General features: G+C 42.1%; 1 protein-coding gene across 1 annotated transcript in view; it reads left to right on the forward strand.

Moving 5' to 3' along the window:
* RIN2 (Ras and Rab interactor 2) overlaps positions 1 to 15738 on the forward strand; it is a 126401-nt gene that overhangs the window by 67130 nt on the left and 43533 nt on the right. The window contains exon 3 of the mRNA XM_056121682.1: positions 12507 to 12699. Coding sequence (XP_055977657.1) covers positions 12507 to 12699 — 193 coding nt within the window. The remainder of the gene's footprint in view (positions 1 to 12506; positions 12700 to 15738) is intronic.

A 15738-nucleotide genomic window follows, 5' to 3' on the forward strand; every position in this document is an offset into this window, starting at 1 on the left:
GGCATCCCACATCGTCCCCCAAGCTCTGCCAGGAGTGATCCTTGAGTACAGAACCACAGGTAAGCCCTGAGCACCACTGGTTGTGGCCCCAAACAAGCCAAAACTAATGTATTAAGACACATTCTTTATGATCCCAGTTGTGACCATGATCAAAATCATTGAGACACATTCTTTTCTTAGGGATAGGGAAAGAACAAAGGAGCCAGAGAGATGGTACAGGGGTTAGGCATTTTCCCTACATGTAGTCGACCCCAGTATAATCCCCAGCACAGCATATGGTACCCCAGCACCTTCAGAAGTGACCCTTGGGGTCACTCCAGACAATACTCACCAGGTGCCACATGGGCCCAACGCTGCTGGGCATCAAACCTAGGGTCTCTGCGTGCCAGCAGTGCCTGCTAATCCTCGGAGCAGCTGCCTGGCCCTCTTAGTACAACTAATGTTAACTGAAGTAGCTTTGTCCTTAGTAAACATCAAGCATATTTTATCAAATAAAAAGTGGTATAAATTGCTTATTTTAAAAGCATATGAAGGTGTCTTGGGGGGGGTCACATCTGGCTGTGCTCAGCACTTACTCCTCACTCTGTGCTCAGGGGTCACTCCTAGCAGGGCTCAAAGAAACATCTGTGGTGTTGGAATTGAGCCAGGACCAGCCACATCTGCCCTACTTTCTGCATTCTCTTTCTGGCCTTACTGGGTGGGGTGTCACTTTGGATTTGGTATATACTTGTTCTATTACTATTATTCCAACACTGAGCATATTACTGCTCAGAGTTCTGTGCCTATGCTGAGACCCACTAACTGGATAAAGTTCTACCACTTGTGTTGATAGTAATAATTTATTATTTTGCCTTGGTTCTAGGAACATTTTAACTTTATTTTTGCTATTCAAAAGCCTAACTGAATTTCTATAACTCAATGTTAATTGACAGTAGGAATTGTGCCGGTATGTTTTCCCCCCTTTCTGGTAAAGGCAGAAACCCCTCTACCAAGATTTTTTTTAATGTATTTTATGCAATGCATTGTTAATTATCTGTCTCTTTTTTTGGGAAAATACTAGATTAGAAAATCAAAGAAAACCAAATTATATATACTTCCAATATGTTTCGAGAGCCACAACTTGGACAGGAAGTGATGTTTTGGGTAAATAAGTGACCATCCATATTACCATTCAGTAGTGGTTTATTCTTTAGACGATGCCATACCCAGGAATTTAGGACAAGGAGAGGCACCGTTTATAAGTTCTGCTATAAATTACTGGTTTCTTCAAGATGAGTGTGATCCTGTGAATGTTAATAAAATTCAGCCCGCTGTCTTCCCAGCTGCTCTACATTAGAATGCATTTTCTGCAAGCTTTTATTCTTGTGCTCTCTGAGCTAATAATGGCTGGCCCCAGGAATGTAGGGCAGGCAGCCAAATGGAAGGCTCCTCTCATCCCCCATTCTGAAGTTTGGACTCAAGTGTGATGAGGGCAGCTAGAGAACCCCATTCCCTCCTCTGACCCCTCAAGAGCAGGGGGACAGATACACTGGTCATCTGCAGTGCCACACCGTTCCAGGTGTGTTGGAATGGGGAGAACATAGGGTGTGAGTTTTACAGTATTTGTTCTCTCTCCCCAGGGCACCTTGCATTTGTGGAGTACTTAGTTGTTGGCTCAGTGTATTCACTTCTAGGTCTCACTTCATCCCAAGCTTTATCTCTCTGTAAAAGCAGGCTTAGATATTTGGAAATAGTACTAATAATTGACAAAAGTAAATTTATAGTCACAAAAAAAACCCTGAGGGACCAGAGATATAGTAGATGTGTATGCCTTGCATGTGGCTGACCGCTTTTACAGCCCTTGCATCATATGGTCCCTCAAACACCTCCGGTATGGCCCTAGAAACACCTGATTATGGCTAGTGTAGCCCAGATAATCCCTGGCACCACAGGCTCTGGCCAGCAGTGAATTCTCAGGCCTTTGCATTAAACACTGGCCCAACTGGGCAGAGAATCACCCTAAGATACCCTCAGGCCTGAAGATCTAGTTGCAGGGTTTATGACAGTTGCCTTGCATCAGCCAAAACCATTGCATTCCCTGGCATTGCATATGGTCACTTGAACACTTCCAGGAGTGACCCCTGAGCATGGTCAGCAGTGCCCCCCAAGAGAAAAAAAATAAAAAGAACAAAGAAAAGGAACCTTTTTCTGCATAACTATAATAAAATGACCACATTCAACTGGAAGTATTGGTGGTGGGAAATAAACACTGGTGAAGGACTGGGTGTTGGAACATTGTATAATTGTAACCCAATGATTGCATAAGCAACTTTGTAACTGTACCTGACAGTGATTCAATAAAAAGTAAAAAAAAAAAAAAAGGCCCTCCTGTTGATTATCGATTCGGGCCCAGTAACGTCTCCATTGGAGATTGTTGTTACTGTGTCTGGCATATCGAATACGTCACGGGGAGCTTGCCAGGCTCTGCCGTGCAGGCGAGATACTCTCGGTAGCTTGCCGGGCTCTCCGAGAGGGGCAGAGGAATCGAACTCGGGTCGGCCATGTTGGCTGCGTGCAAGGCAAACGCCCTTATGGCTATCGCTCCAGCCATAAAAAATATTGTTTTATAAAAAATAAGTAAAATTAGAGGATTACATTTAGGAAGTTCAGTAGCATCTAATATACATCCATATTCAGATATTCCTAATTGTCCTTCATATTTTTTTTAATTTTTATTAGTGAGACATCATGAGGTACAGTTGTAGACTTACAAATTTTTGTGCTTGGGTTTAAATTATACAATGAGGAAAAGGAAGCTCAGATAGAGAAGGGAACACCAAATAAAGGGTGTTGGGAGGATCCTCCCAGGATGGGAGAAGCATTCTGAAAGTAGACTATAGACCAAATATGATTGTCACCCATTGCCTCTTTTGCAAACCACAACATCCTTCATATTTTTTTAATTCTAATGCCCGTTTTATCAACTCTGTATCTTATAGTTTCCATCTCTTAATTGTATTTTTATCTGTAATAATCCCATAACCTTTAGAAAAGTGTTTCATAACTGTCATATTTGAAGACTTCAGACCAGTAGTTCTACAGAAAGTTCCTGAATTTGGACTTGTCTGATTGTTTCCTTCTGCTTCATTTTCTGTTTAAACACATTTGAGCCACGAGGAATACCTGTATGATTCTAACCTTCTCAGATCATGATACCAGAGGCACTGGTATCAGGTCCTGATGTTAGAGATCTTAGCACTGATCATGTAGTTAAGGGGATGTCTGAAAGACTTCAGCTTTGTCAGGGGACCTGGCCTTCTGTGATAAGCAATCTTGAGAGGGATATTTTAAGATTGTGAATGTTCATTTTCTAATAATCTTTCACCTGTTTAGTGAAAGAAAGTAGGTGAAATTCATGATTCCTGGTTGCCTCAATTCTACGTGAAGGTTTTATTACCTACCACTGAGGTGAAAGATGAAATTCAGGAAAAAACCTGCTGAGGGGCCATGAGCTAACTCAAAGGGCTGGACCACATGCCTTGCATGTGTCAGTCCCTGGTTCTACCCCTAAGCAGTGGGCAATGTTCCTAGTTGCCCCAGCATCCCTGGGCCTGAGCAGTACTGCATCGCCAGGTTCAAAAGTTAAAAGGTGTGGTTCAGTTGGCTGAGTATTGCCAGGAGTAGCCTCCCGGCTTCCTGAGCATGACTTAGGAGGCCTTCCCCACCCGCCCCAAAATAAAAATTGACCTGATTAGGTCTCACACATTAGCCTGTCCAGTGTAGACCAGGTGATTCATTAGACTTCCGGGTGATGCCCGAGAGGCTTCTCTTTCATAAGCCACTCATCTTTGCCCACCTTCATGTCTGTTTGCAAATGTTTGTTTTAGGTATTCCCTTAGCTTCTAGTCATGTCATCAAGTTCCTGGGTTGTATTCTCCAGAAACAGAGGCTAGGATAGGAAGCTTGTGCAGAAATTAATTGAAAAAGGCTCTCAAGAGTGACGTGTCAAGCAGGGAGGGATAAAGGATGGGACAAAGGTAGACACCCAGAAAGAGGGATGATGCTAGCCTCGTGGTCTGCTGGGAGCTCTGCAGGATGAAAGTATCCTGGACTTGCCCCACCTTGAAGCCAAAAGGCTGTTCCTCGTCAGACAGTGTGGGCTCAGCAGTGGGCCTGCTCCCTGGAGAGTGTATACCTTGTAGGCATGTCGGTGAGAAGGGCAGCTGCTGAGAGTTCTAATCGGCCAATACATGCATCAGGGTTCTGGGTGCCTTGTCCACTAAAGGGAACCTGGGCCAGCCTTAAAAGCTCTAATATTTCCCTCATTTTTTTTCTGCTGTTGCCCTTAATGAAAGCCAATTTGTCCAATAATAATAGGTTACAAGCCTCAAATGGCTGGCTGAATAAAGGCTTTAGTTTAGTCATTTGCAGAGACACGCTTTAATTTATGGTTACTTCTTTGAGAGAAGAGTCATGAGTCTTGTTCACTATTTTCCTCTCTGTCCCTGACTTTTTAGACTAAGGTCAGCGATCAGAACAAAGGCCTTCTAGCATCTTGAAACAGCAGAGCCTTCACAGGCTGTGCCCTTCTTAGGAATAAGAGATGTCAGTGTATCAACTCCCAGTGCATATGTGTTAGGTGTACCATGTTAGACATGGTTGGAGTGGAACTTGGTAAAGTATAACCAAGCCAGGATGGTAGAGGTGGAATATTTCTTTAGCTTCTTATCATCCTTCAATTGACATTTTACCCACTTTCCACCCCCACCCCCACCTAGTTGGATTGGGTTCCGTTGTTTTTTGGGGAGTGTCTGTTTGTTTTGATAGCAGTGCCAGGAATCAAACCGAGGGGCTCACATGTGCAGGGCAAGTGCTCTGTCACTGAATCACATCCCTGTACATTTTGCTCTAAGGTCTCAAGCAGCTGCTTTCTTCAAAATGCAGCCTTGGGGTCAGAATTTGCCTCTGAGGCTGAAACCAGCCTTTAAAGGTCGACAACTCCCTGGTGATTTCTCAGACAGACTTCAGCCCTGTATCAAGTGATGATTGTAAACTTGATTGCACATTTTGGGGAACTGAAAAAAATCTGACCACATCCCAAATGATATGATTTATTTGGTCTGGGGTGCAATCTCTCAACCAAAATTTTAAAATCCTCAAGTGGGATGTAGTTATAGTACAGTGGGTGGAACATTTGCCTTTCATGCTGGTAGCTGGTTATGACCAGAAGTGATGCCTGAGTATCTGAGGCAGCTGAAGAGATAGTACAGGCTTAAAGCTAAACTTAAACTAAACATTGGTTCAATTCTGAATACCACATATGGTTCTCCAAGCACCACCAAGAGAGAGTCCCTGAGCCCCACTGGGTATGACCCAAATAAACAAAAAACAGGTCTTAAGGAAACTTTGATGGGCAGCCAGGGCTAGAAAGGTTGCCCACCTTTGAAAGGAACATTAACTTCAGCTTTATTTGGAAGAGTCTTTCTTCCAGCTACAAAGATTCCAGAGGCTGGGAAATGACATTTGCAGAATGGGACGCTACGCCTTCTGGGACACAGACACTCCCCAGCTGGAAACTTGCAGTGGAGTAAAAGGAAAATTCTGAATTATTAAAGGGAGAAAAAATGTCAGTATCAAATCGAAGCATGAGATTCTTTAGATTTGTTTAAAGTAAAAGAGGAGCAGGGCGGGGTTTCCGGCCAGTTCCGTGCCACTACAGGCACTTCCCACATCTGCACATCTGAAAAAGATGCCTCAGATGGGCCTTTTCTGTTCAGTCTCTGTGGAACGTATGCTCTGCAAGGAAGTGGCACTCCTTCGTTGGAAGGATGAACCCACTCTGAGGTAATATGCAGTTTCACCATCTAGTTTCCTCAGACTTGGGGAATTCAAGCCAATATTAAGGTTTAGACATTATAGATCCTGTGAACCCCAACCTGAATCTGGTCCTCTGCACATAAATGGTCAAGACAGCTCCCCCAAGACCACTCATTGAGATCTGGAGAAGTGTGGGTCCTGAACAATGTTGAGGTGAAAAGATCCCAGAGCTTGTCTGGGGAGTTCTACCCTCTTTCTCTTCACAGAGGCATATCCTGAAGCAGACTGCTCAAGCGGTATCAGTTTTAAGATTCTCTTTAAAATGTTTTTCCTTTCGCACTGTTGTTGACTTGATAAACAGAGGTTGCATTCACTTGGTTGTGGTGCTTGTGAGGGTCACACACATGTGGTTTCAGCACTCACACACTTAACCTTTAGTGCTCAAACAGGGTTGTACTTGCATACGTGCTTATTGGAATGGGACTTGAGCTCATTTAACTGCTCATGCACATTCTCGTTAAAATGCACATCAGGGGCCACACGCTTTAATTGTGTTCAGACACAGCCTGTGTGTGTTGCATGTGTTGTGTGCTGAAGACTGCATGATGCCAGGGTCCCACTTAGCACCCATAAATAGCACTAAGCATCCAACATCTCAGACCTGCAGTGCAGGCGCTGTGAACCACGGAGCCATTGCCTACCCTCTTTCTTCTTACTGGTATACTAACTCCTCCTTTCAGGCAATTGTAGAAAAGGAGAATGTTTGCAGCTGGCTTGGCTGTGACTAGACACACTAGGCAAGGTCTTCTGTTGGAGGAATACCAGATCAAGCATCTTCAATTTCTAACTCTGCCATCTAATGATTATGTATAATTCTGGACAGCTTCATCACTTATTCTTTTCCTTTTTTTAATTGAATCACAGTGATATAAAGCATTACAAAATTGTTCATGATCGCATTTCAGTCATGCAATGTTCCAACACCCATCCCTCCACCAGTGTAATTTCCCAGCACCAGTGTTCCCGGTTTCCCTCTCACCCCCTCAAGCCACCCCCAGCCCCAGTCTGCCTCTCTCTCTCTCTGTCTCTGTCTCTGTCTCTCTCCCTTTCTCATTCTAGGCATTATAGTTTGTGATATAGATGCTGAAAAGTTATCATGTATATCCCTTTACCTGCTTTCAATACTTAATTCTTGTCCAGAGTGACAAGTGCCAACTAGTATTGTCATATTACTAAAATAGAGGATCCTTCTCTATCTTAATTACCATCCATCTCCCACACCATTGATCAACCATTAACCAGTCCTCCTGGCCCATTTCCCCTGGCATTGAATATTAGAGTCATACTGGGGTTTTTTATATATCGTACAAATAAATGCAGTCATTCTATAGCTGTCCCTCTTGTTCTGACTCATTTCACTCAGCATGATATACTCTAAGTCTATCCATTCATAGGTAAATTTCATGACCTTATTTTTCCTAACAGCTGTGAAGTATTCTACTGTATAAATACACCCTAATTTCTTTATCCATATGTCTGTTTTCGGGGATTCAGACTGTTTTCAGCTTCTGGATATTGTGAATAGTGCTGCAGTGAACATAGAAGTGCAGGTGTTGTTTCTGCAGGATATATTCCCAGAAGTGGTATTGTGGTATTGTGAGGTCATACGGAAGCTCAATTTCTAGTTTTTTGAGAAATATCCATATTGTTTTCCAAAAAGACTGTACCTACCTGTCAGCATTCCTGCCAACAATGAGTGAGGATCTTTTTCTCCCCACATCCACACCAGCACTGGTTGTTCTTGTTCATTTATATGCGTGCCAGTCTCTGGCATGCGATGATGTCTCATTGTTGTTTTGATTTGCAGCTTCCTAATGATTCGTGATGTAGAGCATTTTTTCATGTGTGTTTTGGCCATTCAAATTTCTTCTTTGAGAAGTTTCTGTTCGAAGTTTCCTCAAAAAAAAATACAAATGGCCAAAAGGCACATGAAAAAATGCTCCACATCGCTAGCCATCAGGGAGATGCAAATCTTTAAACAGTCATCTGTGCTAGAGAGAGATTATGGGGAATATTGTCTGCCCTGGAGGCAGGGGGAGGGTGGGAAAGAGAGGGTATTACGGGGATATTGGTGGTGGAGAATGTGCACTGGTGGAGGGATGGGTGTTTGATCATTGTGTGATTGTAAACCAAACATGAAAACTTGTAACTGTCTCACGGTGATTCAATAAAGTTAAAAAAAGAGAGAGAGAAAGTTCCTGTTCATTTCTTCTCTCTATTTTTGATGGGATTGGGTGTATTTTCTTGTAAAGTTCTACCAGTGCCTTGTATATTTTTTTATATCAACCCCCTATCAGATAGGTACTGGGTAAAGTTTTTCCAATTCCATGGGCTGTCTTTGTATCTTGGTCACTATTTCTTTTGAAGTGTGGAAGCTTCTTAGTTTAAGATAGCCCCATTTGTTATTCTTTGCTTCCACTTACTTGGCCAGCAGTGTTTCATCTTTGAAGATGCCTTGAGCTTCAGTATTTAGAAGGGTTTTGCCTCTGTTTTCTTCCATGTACCTTATGGATTCAAGTCTAATGTTGAGGTCTTTAATCCACTTTGATCTGACTTTTGTGTGTAGTGTTAGGTACAGGTTAGAGTTCATTCTTTTGCATGTAGCTGTCCAGTTTTCCCAGCACCGCTTGTTAAAGAAGCTTTCCTTGCACCACTTCATATTTCTTGCTCCCTTGTCAAAGATTAGGTGATTGTATATATGAGGGTCAGTGCCAGGATATTCAACTCTATTCCATTGTTCTATAGGTCTGTCTTTAATACCAGGGTGTTTTAATTACTACCACTTTGAAATTGGGGAAGGTGATGTCTCCTATCTTCTTTTTCCCAAGGATTGCTTTAGCTATTCATGTGGGGTTATTGTTCCATATGAATTTCAGGATGTTTGATCAATTTCTTTGATAAATGCCATGAGTATCATTACAGGGATCACATTGAACCTGCATAGTGCTTTGAGGAGTATTGCCATTTTGACGATGTTAATTCTTCATATGAATGAGCGTGGTGTGTGTTTCCATTTCCTTGTATCCTCTCTTATTTCTTGAAGTAAAGTTTTATAGTTTTCCTTGTACAGATGCTTTGCCTCCTTAGTTAAGGTGATTCTGAGGTACTTGTTTTTTTGTGGCACAATTGTGAACAGTACTGTTTCTTTAACATCACTTTTTTCTCATTCACTATTTGCATATTGGAAAGCAATGAACTTTTGGGTATTGATTTTGTAACCTGCCACTCTACTATACAAATCTATTGTTTCTAGGAACTTTTTGGTAGAGACTTTAGGGTTATCTGAGTATAATATCATGTCAGCTGCAAGTAGTGAGAGCTTGACTTCTTCCTTCCCTATCTGGATGCCCTCAGTATCTTTTTCTTCCCTAATTGCTATGGCGAGTATATTGAATTGAAGTGTCGAGAGTGGACAACCTTTTTTTGTCCCCAATCTTAGGGGGAAGGCTTTTAGTTTTTACCCATTGAGAAAAATGCTTTCTGTGATTATGGTAGATGGCTTTGACTATATTAATGAAAGTTTCTTCGAATCCCATTTTGTTGAGAGTTTTCATCATAAACTGGTGCTGGATCTTGTCGAATGCTTTTTCTGCATCTATGATCATATATGATCATATGATTTTTATCTTCTTTAATTTATATGGTGTATTATGTTGATTGACTTGTGAGTGTCAAAACATACTTGCATCCCTGGGATGAATCCTACTTGGTCATGGTATATGATCTTTTTGATGGATCATTGGATTCTATTTGCTACTATTTTGTTGAGGATCTTTGCATCTGTGTTCATCAGGGATATCGGTCTGAAATTTTCTTTTTTTGTGAAATATACGTACTGCCGTATAAGTACCGCGCGCTAACCGATTGCGCCACTGGAGCTAGAGGGATAGCACAGCGGTAGGGCATTTGCCTTGCATGCAGCCAACATGGCCTACCCGAGTTCGATTCTCCGCCCCTCTCGGAGAGCCCGGCAAGCTACCGAGAGTATCTCGCCCACACAGCAGAGCCTGGCAAGCTCCCCGTGATGTATTCGATATGCCAAACACAGTAACAACAAAGTCTCCAATGGAGACGTTACTGGGCCCGCTCGAGCAAATCGATGATCAACGGGAGGGCCTTTACTTTACTTTACTTGTGAAATATCTGTCTGCTTTGGGTATCAGGATGATATTTGCCTCATAAGAACTCTTTGGGAGTGTTTCTGTTTCTTCAGTTTCCTGGAAAAGCTTGAAAATGATTGAAAACAGGTCCTCATTAAAGAGTTGAAAGAATTCACTAGTGAATCTATCTGGCCTGTTTTTTTGGGGGGGTGGGGGGACTTTTGATTACCATTTCAATTTCCTCAATGGTAATAGGTCTGTGCAGGTACTCCAAATCTTCTTGGTTCAGCCTTGGGAGGTTATAAGAATCCAGGAATTTGTCCATTTCTTCAAGGTTCTCTTGTTTTGTGCCATAAAATTTTCAAAGTAATCTCTGATAATCTATAGATTTCTGCAGTTTCTGTTGGGACTGTTGTGATGTCCCTCTTTTCATTTCTGATTCAGTTTTTTAGGGTTCTCTCTCTGTGTTTCTTCGTGAGTCTTGCAAGTTGTTTAATGAAACAAGGAAAAAAAGTTTTCCTCAAACAACCAGCTCTTAATTTTGTTGATCTTTTGGATTGTTTTCCGTTTTTTTTTTTTCCGTTCTCCTGCCTGTTCAGGCTCCTTTCGTTGGTTGTTTTCCAAGATCTTAAGCTGTGAGGTTAAGTTATTGATATAGGCCCTTTCTTCTTTCCTGATGAATGCTTGCAGAACTATAAATTTTCATCTTAACATTGCTTTTACTGTCTCCCACAAGTTCTGGTAGCTTGTGTCCTCATTCTCATTTGTTTCCAGGAGTCTTTCGATTTCCTCTTTGATTTCCTCTCTAACCCACCAGTTCTTCAGTAGTGAGCTGTTTACTTTCCAGGTGTTTGATTTGATTCTCCCTTTCTCTGTGTGATTCATTTCTATTTTCAGTGCATCATGATCTGAAAGAAGAGTTGATATAATTTCTATCCTCTTAATTTTATGGATGTATGTTTTGTGTCCCAGCATGTGGTCTATCTTGAAAGGCACAACTTCATGACTTTTTGTGCCTCCATTTTCTGATTTATAAAACAGGGACTAAACTCAATAGTGTTGATTTCAAAGGCAACAACTAAAAGTCAGTATGAGTTCTTCTGTGCTCTTATTTACACATCGCAATTCATTTTTTTATTTTTAGTTTTTATTGTAGGTTACAATAGTGTTAATTTCAAAGCTTCTGAAAAAGTTGCTGAACCTTCCTACCACCAAAATGTCTAAGACCCTCCACCACTGTCTTTAAGTCACTTCAGTCTTCTTCTCCCATCCCCCCAAATGCTTCATAATCTCATTTTTGTAATCAGAAGCCAAAGTTTTGTCATTTATTAGATATTGTCCATTCCCTTATTTTATTCTGTATGTACTACAGATAAATGAGGTTATCTAGTATTTGTCCTTCTCCCTCTTACATATTTTGCTTAACAGCATGTCCTCCATTTCATCCAAGTTGAAGCCAACTGCAAGTTTTATTTTTTTTCCTCAGAGCTGCATAGTATTCCATGTGTACATATGCCATAACTTCTTTATCTATTCATCTGTTCTTGGACTTTTGAGTTGTTTCCATATCCTGACTATTGTACTAAGCACTGCAGTGAACATAAGTGTACATATATTTTTTTGAGTTAATGTTTTTGTGTTCTTGCGGTAGCTGCCAAGAACAATCCAAAACTTCTAAGTGTACAATCCATCTATGCTCAGTATGAGCATCACCTGCCGTATGGTCATTGCCACAACTTGCAGAACATTTTCACTATTTCCAAACAAAAAAACCTCTATACTCATTAGCAATCACTACCATCATGCCCCCTCCCCAGCTCAGTCAGCCACTATTACCTCTGTCTATTTGTTTGTCTATTCTACATAGTTCATATATTCCACTAAAAAAGGAGCCACACAATGTTAATCGTCTGTCTGTCTTCTTTTTCTAAGTTTGATGTCTTCAGGGTTTATTGATGTTGCAGCCTGTCAGAACTTTATTTATAAAAAGGAAGAATGACTATGACTAAAAAAAATTCCATTGTATGGATAACCCACATTTTGTTTTCCCATAAATCAGAGACTGGAACTTTGTACTGTTTTCACTATAGATATTATGAATAATCTCAAAATGATTTTAGAAACTGCAACACTACCATTCCATGGTCAGAAATAATCATATTAGTTAAAAAGCGCCTTGATGTGTGACAAGAAATTAGAACCATTTCAGTTTGGTATAGAATAACTATGCAGATGCATGGGTTTGCATAGTAAGCTGGGTGAGAAATAAAAAATTGGGTGTCTTGAGTAGTATTGAATACTCTGGCTAACAGACATGATTCGGGGAAAATTATAATCTGTTTTCTGGTCTCAGAAAAATTTCAGTCTGGTGAAAGATGTGGTGGGGATCACAGATGATGGTATGCTATGAGATTATGTAGACATTTCCTCTGAGATTGGAAAGGGTGTTCTACTTCATGGGGAAGGTATGCAAGATTAGAGGGGGATGGGTCCTTTATGGGAAAGGTATGCCTGTCTTTTGACCCTGTCATCACTCTGTCTCTTACTTAGCATGGTGAGACACAAGGACGATGACTGTTCTGAGGAAAAGGATGTGAAGACCTGTCCTCGAGATTCTGGCTATGACAGCCTCTCAAGCAGGCTCAGCATTTTGGATCGGCTTCTCCACACCCATCCCATTTGGCTACAGCTGAGTCTGAGTGAGGAGGAGGCGGCAGAAGTTCTAAAGTCCCAACCTCCCGGGGTAAGACTCAGAAACTCGGAGAACAGACTGAGTCAGGCAAGGCTGATGCTTCCTTTGAGAGATTTGGAACTCCAGGGAGTTCTCCCCAGCACATAGGGAGCGTGGATCCCAGTCTGTACTGGGGTTACAATGAGGTAAGATTCTGGAAACTATGAAGCAGGTCCCAGAGCAAAGCCCTTTGTTATTTGTCCTTCACAACCTGTCCATTTGCCATGGAGGAGGCGAAAGTGTCCTGGACTCAGGATAATGCAGCATCTGGGTAATGAGGAAGGGCCAATGGCCAGAGCCTTGACTGGACTTATTGATACCAGAATTGGGAGTGAGCCTGATTGTGGGGTCCTTGGTTGCCCCTACTGTATTACGTTTCAGTTTGAGCCTTAGAAACTCTCCAGGGGCCAGCATCTAAACTGGGTCCATCCTTCAAAAATTTAGCCATAGAATTCTCAAATCTAACTGATGGTATTTTCTTTTTCTTGAGCTTTTTCAGTGACTGTGCAGGGTTCAAAATCCTCATTCATTTCTTCGTCTGTTGCCTACCCAAAACCAGTCTCATCTTCATCAAGACCACTCCACAACTTTATACACTTCCTCCCGTAGCACTGTCCTCCCGTTGTTCATAGATTTGCTCGAGCAGGAACTAGTAACGTCTCACAACAAATTGTGAGACCTTGTTACTGTTTTTGGCATATTGAATACATCACGGGTAGCTTGCCAGGCTCTGCCATGTGGGAAAGATACTCTCGGTAGCTTGCCAGGCTCTCCGAGAGGGGAGGACGAATCAAACTCGGATCAGCCGCGTGCAAGGCAAGTGCCCTACCCGTTGTGCTATCGCTCCAGACCAACTTTATACAAGTTCCTCAAATTTTTTTAATTCAGTTTTTAGCATATCTTATGTTATCCACTATGGTAGCCACACACCCTCCAGGAAACTATTTAAACTGAGTAAGTTAGAGAAAAATAAACTTTTAATTGGGTTTCTTGGTCGCACTAGCCACAATTCAGCTGAGGAGTTACCATACTGGATGGCACGTAGTATAGAACATTTTCATCATCACAAAAAGTTTTGTTAGACAATACTTCGAGTATTATCTCTACTCCAAAAACAAAAAGTAGAGGCAGGGGATGTAGGCAAAAATAGAACACTTGCCTTGCATGGGTGAAGCTCTGGATTAGAGGCAGGCACAAAAAAAAAAAAACCAGGATAAATACAGGCTATAGAGTGGTGAAGTTCTTGCCTTGACAGATTAATTAATCTGTGGCCCTGCCACAAATTAAATCTCCAGCACCATATAGGGTCTCCTGAGCCCCACCAGGAGTGAACCCTAAGCACAGAGCCAGAAGAAAGCCCCAGGCACAGTTGGGTATGGCCCAACACCATCACCCTCAAAAAAAAGGATGAATAAAATTAGTTATGGATGAAATTCAAATTGAAACAACATCCAACAAGGAATAAAAACTAAGAAATGGATGGAGGAGCAAAGGAAAAATTCCATCAGTAGCCCACAGAATAATTTTGTAACAATTGGGCCCCCAAACAAACATTTCTTATCAGCCAGAGCTTATCTGTTATCACTTTTTTACTTATGAGTGAGTCTTTGTTTCTCATATGACAAACAGACTGGACCAGGACCTCTGTTGGAACATATGCAGGGTGACTTGGAACAATGTTTGATCATCCCTGGAGAATTCCTTGGCCAGCCTGCCGAGTTGTTGCCTCTGGTTTTTGTCTCTATGATGAGAACCTCCTCCTGTGAGACCCTACTTTTTTGCAGGTTGTCTGTCTGCTTCTGTATATCTGCAGAGGATGCTGCAGCAGGACTTTGTCATGTGTCTAAACAGTTCTCTACTTTCCTGACTTCACTCCTGCTATCCTGAATGTCCCTTCCTGCCAAGACATCCTGGAGAACCAGTCAGGAGTGATGTTTTCCCTTCCTGACTGATCTCTGGACAGGACACCTGGCACAATGGGCAGTCTGAGGAAAGTGTGACGCCAGAAGCAACATGAATCTGGGCTCTAAAAGGAAAAGTGACAGAATCAGGGAGAAGGAAAGCAGTGGACTGAGTGTGTATGAGGAGAGGAAGTTGGAAAGACGGTCTCTGGTAGCATGAGTCCTCTTTTGGGTTGGTAAATGACACAGTCTTTACACAACTGCCAGTCTCTGCCACTGAAGTGCCGACACAACCTTAAACAAAATGTAAATATGAGAGTGCAGCTGTGTTCAAGAAAACTTTATTTTGTTTTTGTATTGGGGCCACAAACAATGGTGTTCAGGCATTACTCTGGCTCGGCACTCAGGAATCACTCCTGGCAGGCACGGGGTGCCATGAATGGGACCCAGGTGTTAAGCAAGTGCCTTGTCCACTCTCCTTTCTCTCCAGCCCCAAGAAAGCTTTATTAATAAAAATAGCTGGAAGGATTTGGTCTCTAGTCATTACTTTTTTAGGCTTCTGGTATTAAGACCATAGATATTCAGGAAATAAGACTCAAAGTTGTATTCTCCTCCCCTTCCAGGCCCAAGCAAATCCCAATCTGTTTAAGAAAGTGGTACTTCTTCCCAGCCAACCAGCAGTTACCTCCCAGCAGTGTGTTGGGCTTTTATCAACAGGCTAGTACTTAGGAAACATCTGTTTCAGGGTACATCAGAGACACTAAGTCCCAGAATGGGTCGCTTGATGAGTTTCATAACTGCCCCCTCAGGGGTGCTGGAGGAAAAAGAACTCCAAGGTCTACTTTCCTGTCTGACTCTTTTCCCAAACACCCAATTACCATGATATTTGAACATCCCCAAAAGAGTTATTGACTGGACACAGGGGAAGGAATGATGATTGGGAAAGCTAAAGATAGGTAGAGAAGTGGAGAGCAAGGTGTCCAAATGCAAAGGCAAAAGAAGAAACAGGACAGGATCCTTGGAGGAGGGTCATGGGCTATGGAAGGTAACCTGGTTTCAGCCAGTCTTCTGCAGTGTACACTCCAGAGATCATCATTCGATTTGTAGTGTTGTAATTGGTGCCCCCTGGAATGATTCATTGACCAGAATG

The sequence above is a fragment of the Sorex fumeus genome, unplaced genomic scaffold (assembly GCF_029834395.1).
Source record: "Sorex fumeus unplaced genomic scaffold, SorFum_2.1 ptg000044l, whole genome shotgun sequence".
In the NCBI taxonomy this organism is placed as follows: Eukaryota; Metazoa; Chordata; class Mammalia; order Eulipotyphla; family Soricidae; genus Sorex; species Sorex fumeus.